Here is a 9,446-nt window from a genome sequence, read left to right on the forward strand (position 1 = left end):
CCGAATCCTTGCTGTTGTTGTCGGGAGCTTCCGAATCCTTGCTGTTGCTTTTGGGAACTTCCAAATCATTACTGTTGTTGTCGTCACTGTCATCATCACTAATAACTATTGGAGGTTCCTGGATGGTAGGCTTCACATAACGACACTCTGGACTCTCATCTGAAATTCGAGAGACACGATCATATATAAATATACTCCCTCCACCACCTCCTGTATGCACTGAATTTCAGCAGATTATTTCGCACGAATTAAACAAGACAGGAACTGTGGCGTTTCGAACAGCAGTTAAGAATCAATTATTTTAAAGGGGACACCAACAAATGGAAAGATTCCATGTTCATGGATTGGAAGAATCAAATTGTTAAAATGCCCATACTACCTAAAGAAATGTACAGATTCAATACAATCCCTATCAAAATACCAAAGACATTCCTCACAGAACTAGAAAAAAATTATCCTAAAATTTATATGGAACCATGAAAGGCCCAGAATAGCCTAAGTTATCCTGAGCAAAAAGGACAAAAGTGGAGGAATCACATAACTTGACTCCAAATTACACTACAGAGCTATAGTAACCAAAACAGCATAGTACTGGCATAAAAACAGATAACATAGGCCAATGGAATAGAATAGAGAACCCAGAAACAAATCCACACACCTACAGTGAACTCATTTTAGAAAAAGGTGCCAAGAACATACACTGGCAAAAACGAAGTCTCTTCAATAAATGGTCCTGGGAAACTTGGATATCCATATGCAAAAGAATGAATCTAGACTCCTATCTCTTGCTATACAAAAACCAAATCAAAATGGATTAAAGACATAAATCTAAGACCTCAAACTATGAAACTACTACAAGAAAACATTGGGGAAAATCTCCAGGACATCAGTCTGGGCAAAGATTTCTTGAGCAATACCCCACAAGCACTGGCAACCAAAGCAAAAATGGACAAATGGGATCACATTAAGTTAAAAAGCTTCCGCACAGCAAAGGAAACAATCAACAAAGTGAAGAGACAACCCACAGAATAGGATAAAATATCTGCAAACTACCCATCTGACAAGAGATTAATAACTAAAGTATATACAGAGGTCAAACAACTTTATAGGAAAAAAAAAATCTAATAATCCAATGAAAAAATGGGACAAAAGATCTGAGCAGACATTTCTCAAAAGAAGACATACAAATGGCAAACAGGCATATGAAAAGGTGTTCAACATCATTGATCATCAGAGAATTGCAAATCAAAAAACTATAATGAATGACCAGGCACGGTGGCTCACACCTGTAACCCCAGCAGTTTGGGAGGCCGAGGCGGATGGATTATCTGAGGTCAGGAGTTTGAGACCAGCCTGGCCAACATGGTAAAACCCAATTTCCACTAAAAATACAAATATTAGCCAGGTATGGTGGTGCGTGCCTGTAGTCCCAGCTACTTGGGACGCTGAGGCACGAGAATTGCTTGAACCTGGGAGGCGGGGGTTATACTGAGCTGAGATCACACCACTGTACTCCAGCCTGGGTGAGAGTGAGAGTGTCTCAAACAAAACAAAGGACAAAAAAAAAAAACTACAATGAGGTATCATCTCACCCCAGTTAAAATGGCTTTTAGCCAAAAGACTGGTGAGAATGAGAAGAAAAGGGAACCCTTGTACACTGCTCATAGGAATGTAAATTAGTACAACCACCCTGAAGAACAGTTTGATGGGTCCTCAAAAAACTAAAAACAGAGCTACCATACAATTCAGCAAACCCACTGCTGCATACGTACCCAAAAGAAAGAAAATCAGTGTATCAAAGAGATATCTGCACTCCTGTGTTTGCTGTAGCACTGTTCACAATAGCCAAGATTTGAAACAACCTATGTGCCCATCAACAGATGAATGGAGGTCGGGCATGGTGGCTAGCGCCTGTAATCCCAGCACATTGGGAGGCCAGGGCACACGGATCACTTGAGGTCAGGAGTTTGAGACCAGCCTGGCCAAAACGGTGAAACCCCATCTCTACTAAAAATACAAAAATTAGCCAGGTATGGTGGAGGGTGCCTGTAGTCCCAGCTACTCAGGAGGCTGAGGCAGCAGAGTCGCTTGAACCCAGTAGGCAGAGGCTGCAATGAGCCGAGATTGCGCCCCTGCACTCCAGCCTGGGCAGCAGAGCAAGATTCTGTTGCAAAAAAAAACAGAATGCATAAAGAAAATGTGGTATATATGCACAATGGAGCAATGGAGTACTGCTCAACCATAAAAAAGAATGAGATCCTGTCACTTGCAACAACATGGATGGAACTGGAGGTCATTATGTAAAGTGAAATAAGCCAGGCACAGAAAGACAAACTTCATGTTTTTTTTCGTTGCTGTTGTTATTGTTGTTCGAGATGGAGTCTTGCTCTGCCACCAGGCTGGAATGCAGTGGCGCGATCTTGGCTCACCGCAATCTCCGCCTCCCGGGTTCCAGCAATTCTCCTGCCTTAGCCTCCCGAGTAACGGGGACTACAGGCACGCACCACCACACCCAGCTAATTTTTGTATTTTTAGTAGAGATGTGGTTTCACCATGTTGGCCAGGCTGGTCTTGATCTTTTGACCTCATGATCCACCTGCCTCGAACTCCCAAAGTGCTGAGATTACAGGCGTGAGCCACCACACGCATGTTCTCATTTATATGTGGGGTCTAAAAATGAAAACAATTGAACTAATGGAGATAGAGAATAGAAGAATGGTTACCAGAGGCAGGGAAGGAGAGTGGAGGGGTGTGGAAAGGTGGGGATGGTTAATGGGTGCAAAAAAATAGAAAGAATAAGATCTACTATTTAATAGCGCAACAGGATGACTATAAGTCAATAACTTAACTGTGCATTTGAAAATAATTAAAAGAGCATAACCGGATTGCTTGTAACACAAAGGATAAATGCTTGAGGGGACAGATACTGCATTCTCTATGATGTGATTATTACACATTGCATGCTTGTATCAAAACATCTCATGTACCCCATAAATATATACACCTATTATCTACTCACAAAAATAAAAAATTATTTTTTAAAAAAGAAACTTATTTTAGATTGTTTTTCCCTCTATTTTTTATTTCACTGAGAGCAGTGACAGATCAAATAGCAACCAAACTCATGTGGCAATTTTCAAATCATAGCCTCTAAGTAGCAAGATGTAGTAGTTGCTCCGGGCTTCCCAAACACAGGTCTACAGACTTGAATATTTTCACTGGTCCACAGCAAAATAAGACAAATTAGAATAATAAAGTGGTATTTTTCCCCCATCAAGTTAAATTTCTGTAATTTAAAGGACTGTCCTTTATTTTGTGATTACGTCTTGGCTAAACTTTTGGTGTTCTTTACAAAATTACAAAGATAGTAAATGGTAGCTGAAGTTTTTTTTTTTTTAATTTCCTTCATTAGACAAATCAAAAATTGACAACTCTGTGTTGGTCACCAGAATTTCATTCTTTAAATTAGTTCCTAAGTGCAAAGCTCTCAGAACCATTGATATGAGTCAGGAGTACGTCCTGATGTCAGCACTCTCTGAGAGGCCTCAGGAACCTTTGGAATATCACATCCTGCACTGAAGTGAAGGCCAGTGTGTCTGACGCCACACAGTCTTTGGAGTCTATTTGGAGCTCAAGTTCTAGCTTTCTATGATTCTGGATGTAAAAAAAAAAAAATCTAAAAATCTAAACCATGGCATAGGCAAGATGTGAAAGATATACTTATGGTGCAAAAACGCTTTATCCTAAAACTGTAGATTTGAGATAATATATTTTGAGAGTCTTATCTGTTATTTGAATTAATTGTGAAAAAACTTCAAATATGCAGTGAGGAAAGAGAAACGGAGTGGATGTTCCTATGGTAAAAAGCCCTGCCTCCTTCCTAGAAAACTTAAAAGATTTGCCACCTGCAGTTGAAATGAAAAATTAGAAAAAGTAGGGACACACTGTTGACAACATATTTAAAAATGACTGTACAGCGACAAAGGTTGGAGGTATGTTTTAGAGTTCACTGGGCCTTGTTTTCTGTAGAATTGCCTAAATTCATTATAACAGAAAGAAATGCCACATAGAGAACAGTAAAGAAACGTACAAAGCCAGTCCTATAGGAGCATTCTTCATCCCTCCATTGCTGTGATGGATGCCCAGTTACAGTCTACAGGCCAGCAAGGTAAGAGCAGCCTTAGCTAAAAGTTCACTCTTAAAAGAATCTGTCTCTTCTGATTTAAGGAGTCAAGCACCTGGCAGCCTCTGGTTGTGAACTGGTTTCTGGCTGTGTTACTCCTGCCTGCCCTCAAGCTGCCTCCTTGGAGTTCCTTTCACATTTGAATGGCTTGTCATGTCAGACCCTCTACTCTATACCCAGACCGCTGTCCTGCTCAGGCACAGCCATCCAGAGCTAGAGAGAGGAAGCAGGCAAAGAAATCCAAAAGGATGAGTGGTAGAACAATAGGAGACTAGCGTTTCAAACGACCTCTCCCTTCCCTGCTCTGATATCCTGGGTTAGCTAAGAAACTCTGGCCAACAATAGCACTTGGGTAGTTATCTAAGAAGTAGCTGGTGCTGGTCAGGCCCAGTGGCTCACACCTGTATCCTAGCACTTTGGGAGGCCAAGGCAGGCAGATTGCTTGAGGCCAGGAGTTTAAGACCAGCCTGGCCAACATGGTGAAACTCCATCTCTACTAAAAATAAAAAAATAAAAGAATAAAAAAATTAGCTGGGCATGGTGGCGGGTGCCTGTAATCCCAGCTATTCAGGAGGCTGAGGCAGGAGAATCACTTGAGCTCAGGAGACAGAGGTTGCAGAGAGCTGAGATCACGCCACTACACTCCAGCCTGGAGGACAGACTGAGACTCTGTCTCCAAAAAAAAAAAAGTAGTAGTTGGCGCTTTAAGCATCTCCCATTTTCAGTTGAGTTCAGCTCAGCAAACATTAACTAAGTGCCCCACGTATCATGCCCTGTATCTGTACTGAGAGAACAAAGGTCAATGAAATACTGTCCCTAATGCTTAAAAAGTTTCTAGTCTTGCCTGTAATCCCAGCACTTTGGGAGTTAGAGGCAGGCGGATCACAAGGTCAGGAGATCAAGACCATCCTGGCTAACACAGTGAAACCCCGTCTCTACTAAAAAATACAAAAAAATTAGCCGGGCATGGTGGCAGGTGCCTGTAGTCCCAGCTACTCAGGAGGCTGAGGCAGGAGAATGGCGTGAATCTGGGAGGCGGAGCTTGCAGTGAGCCGAGATCACGCCACTGCACTCCAGCCTGGGCAACACAGCGAGACTCCGTCACAAAAAAAAAAAAAAAAAAAAAAAAAAGTTTCTAGTCTTCCTGTGTTTCATCCCCATTGAGCAGGTAAGTTCTGAATTGAGTTAAGCTCCAAGTCACCCAGAAGGTTAAAGAGGCTTCTGAATCCAAACAGGTAAGATCTGCCACGGGAAACAGGCTCTAAAGAAACACAAGAATCTCTAGAAAATACAGAAGGACTGGCAAACAGCAAGGACCAGCAGCTCAATGGAGAAAGTAAGAATTTTCTCAACACGACACTGCCAGCTGGCCCACAACCACCACCCTTCAAGCTGGAAGGAAGAATGAGCCAGGCCTCTTACTCCTTTTCTCTTCCTCCTCATTCCCACACATAGAGAGGGGAAGAGGGAGTCACAGAGCAGCCTCCATACTTCCCAGCCTCAATTCTTGACCCACCACCCCAATCCCACTTCACTGATGTAGCTCTAGGCAGGTAAGAACTCTACTGAGGGGGCCCCCAAGGTCTCAGGCAGCAACAACCGTTGCTGCTGCTGGGAAATTGACCAGAGGGTTATAGGGAACCCAGCCATATCCACATCCAGCACATACGAGGAAAGAAACGGTGGCACTCACTACTGAAGGATTCTGAATAGAAAGTGTGCAGACTCTGATCCTGAAACTACCATGTGTGATGAGGCTTTGGAGCTCAGCTACTTATCTAACAAAGTAATATATACTTGCCGTCGCTGTTTATTTCCAATAACTTAGCTTTCTTCTCCTCGTAGGTGTAACATTCGTTATCAGAATCAGAGTCAATCACTATCACGGAGCTGAGGGATGAGACAGGAGAAAAACAAGAGAGAAGTATGAATGCAACAGTCTTCTTTTTCATGGCATTTCTCACCTTTTCTGATCTTGACCACTCGTCAACTTTTTGTTTCCCACAGTAACTCTGTTCCCCTCCTTTGGAACTACTCAATCCTTCCATTCTACCTAATTTTCTATATTTTTCCATCTTCCTACTACATCTTTCCATCTGTCTCACATCCTTCTAAAGAGGAGGAGTCTGTCACATACTGAGAGTGAAATGAGTTCTGTCCTATTTTATGTATTCAGATAGTTTTGGCACAGGGGAAAAATTGATCAGGGAGCTGTCATCTTTCTTTATTAAGTTTGAGATCCAGTTGTCTGAGAAGGGTAGAGGGCCACAGATGGAGAGAGGCAGCTTCAAAGTAGGGAGTTTCTGTTCAGTGCTACTCTCTGCAGCCCCAAACCAGCACCACCCACTTGAACTGACGGACTGCTCTGGTAGGTGTCAAACTCAGCAGTGCACCTGCACCACCCAGGGTGCCAGTGGTAAGCACCCCCTGGGGTCCTCATTCTCAGCTGATCCTGGTATTTGGCTCGTAAGTTCCAGCAGGATGAAATTGGCCACCCTCCTGTCTCCAAACAGTGTATAGTAAGTATAATATACTTTCATAATGAACGAAAATATTTAATACACTGTTACAGGACATGTCTGTACCTGCTACAGACACACATGTTCATCTGCTTCCACCATGTTTACCACTTTGACACTGCCAAGTTGATGTGCCTTTGCTATCCTATTGACCACTCCATCCTGAAAACTCTTTTCTTGATTTCTGGGACAAAGTCGTCTTTTGGTTCTCATCTCACCTTTCCATTCACTCCTCCTCACTCACCTTCCTCGACTCAATCCCAGGACTTATCCCCAGCCCTCTCATGCCAATGCAATCAATTATTAATTATAGCAGCCCAATCCATTATATTGAGCCCAACTTCTCTTCTGACTTCTAGCTCCACAGTTCCAACTTCCTACCTGGATATACTGTGGGCAGAGCTGGTATCTAGTCAGTATGCAGAGGTACAGCCTTACCGATTTATTGATGGTGTCTGTCCTGACCAGCAGGCAACCACCCTGACTAATTCCTGCCTGTGCTCTGTTGGTTGTTAGAAAGTTTTGAATATCAGCCCTGCCTACAGGCTCCTTGAGTCTAGCATGTCCAAAACCAAACTCATCACCTTCCTCCTAAATCTACTCTTCCTATAGTATCCCATATATAGACGGCACCTGGGACTGGACCAAGACTTGTGGGCACTCCTTTCAAGCCCCTTAAAACTGATTTTCTTTAGATATTTGTTCACCATCTATCTAGCAGAGGCTGGAAGAAACTATTTTTTCTATTTAAAACTCAGATACATTTTAATTTCAAAAACGACTTCATTATGTATAATATTATATACTGGATTACTTCTTAGGTGCCATGATAGAACATTTAAAATATAAATAACAGCAATGGAAATACTCTGCATCTTGACAGTGGTGATCGTTACACTACCGCATATGCTTGTCAAAATCCATCAAACTGTACACCTAAAAAGGATGAATTTTGCCATATGTAAATCATACCTGAATAAACCAGACTTTAGAAATACAATTAATAAAACTGATCGTCAATGATTAATAGTTTTATACAATGCATTATTTGGCTCTAGAATTTCAGTTGATTGTAGCTGCTGACTTTATTTATTTATTTATTTGTTTGTTTATTTATTTACTGAGAGAGTCTCACTCTCACCCAGGCTGGGGCGCAATGGCGCAATCATGGCTCCCTGCAACCTCCCCCTCCAGGTTCAAGTGATTGTCGTGCCTCAGCCTCCTGAGTAGCTGGAATGAGAGGCACATGCCACCACCACACCCTGCTAATTTTTGTATTTTTAGTAAAGACAGGGTTTCATCATGTTGGCCAGGCTGGTCTCGAACTCCTGATCTCAAGCGATCCGCCCACCTTGGCTTCCCAAAGTGCTGGCATTACAGGCATAAGCCACCGTGCCCGGCCTGTAACTGCAGACTTTACATGACATTTCACACATTGGTGTCAGGAGTTGGTGGCTTATATGTTGTAAAAATACTCAACAGAGATAAATCAGAGATAGCCAGAACAAAAATTTTCCCACTTGACAGCACTATTTGGCTTGATGGGGAGAACAAGAATGACCAGTTCACATTTGTACGGTAATTCAAGGAGTCAATGTGGAAAACAGTTATGTAGCACCATACTTCATATTTACTCCAGCAATTTTTTTCAGCACCCCCTACAGTTTGGCACCTGGGAAACACCCCTCCATCAAGATCTGGCTAGAGCAGAGGATTCATTAATAGGAACAGTAGCAGATGAGGCTGAAAGAGAGGTTATGGCCAGATCACAGAAGGCATTAAATATTGGGGTCAACAGCTTGATTTTTCTATTATGAGCTATTTGAATTGGGGATTGATATGATCAAAGCAGTGCCTCAGGAGATTCAGCTGCAAGTGGTACACAGACTGGATCAGAAGTAAGAGATCAAGGTGACGATGCCACTTAAAAAGAAGAAACAAGCTGGGCACGGTGGCTCACACCTGTAATCCCAGCACTTTGGGAGGCCAAGGCAGGTAGATCGCTTGAGGTCAGGAGTTCAAGACAAGCGTGAACAACATGGTGAAACCCCATCTCTACTAAAAACACAAAAATTAGCTGGGCGTGGTGACGTGTGCCTGTAATCCCAGCTACTTGGGAGGCTGAGGAGAAGAATCACCAGAACACAGGAGGTGGAGGCTGCAGTGAGCCAAGATTGCACCACTGCACTCGAACCAAGTCGAGCAAGACTCAGTCTCAAAACAAAACAAAACAAAAAACTAAACTAATCTAAAAATAAAAAGAAGTAAACACTGATAAGGGCTAAGACTAGCAGAGCCTGGATGTTAAGGCATAGTTCACAGAGATACCTCAAAGAAGAAACTGACCAGTTAGATAATGGGTCAGGGATAAGGAATCTAATGTTTTGAACCTGGTTATGATGTCAAACAGCCATCATGATCCTGCTGAGAACCACAGAGTGTCCACAGAGGAAATGTGAAGTTTACTCTTAAATTTCCTCAGCCAGAGCATTGGGTTTTTCCCCCACTTAAAAAAAAAAAAAAAAAAAAGTTTAACTAATTCTCCTACTCACCTCGCCTGTGTCTTCGGAGCTCTTCTGGCCACAGCTAAATCAGAGAAAGAGGGCATTAGAAAACATCTGAAGCATGATAAAATCGGGTTGCTTATGTCTTTAACTCCCTAAAACCAAAGTCTATAAATGAGAGCTGCTTAAAATGTACATCTCCCATGAAAGATAGAAAGGAAATAAAAGTAAGGAAACCCA

The 9,446-nt window shown here is 42.4% G+C and overlaps 1 protein-coding gene across 1 annotated transcript in view; it reads right to left on the reverse strand.

Annotated features, from left to right (window-relative positions):
- The window catches only part of GCNA (germ cell nuclear acidic peptidase), a 19,576-nt gene that overhangs the window by 9,989 nt on the left and 141 nt on the right, over positions 1 to 9,446 (reverse strand). Inside the window, 3 exon segments of the mRNA XM_026451630.2 lie at positions 1 to 159; positions 5,985 to 6,073; positions 9,255 to 9,288. The exon segment at positions 1 to 159 is cut by the window's left edge and continues 8 nt beyond it. Coding sequence (XP_026307415.2) covers positions 1 to 159; positions 5,985 to 6,073; positions 9,255 to 9,288 — 282 coding nt within the window.

This window comes from Piliocolobus tephrosceles, chromosome 12, assembly GCF_002776525.5.
Source record: "Piliocolobus tephrosceles isolate RC106 chromosome 12, ASM277652v3, whole genome shotgun sequence".
In the NCBI taxonomy this organism is placed as follows: domain Eukaryota; kingdom Metazoa; phylum Chordata; class Mammalia; order Primates; family Cercopithecidae; genus Piliocolobus; species Piliocolobus tephrosceles.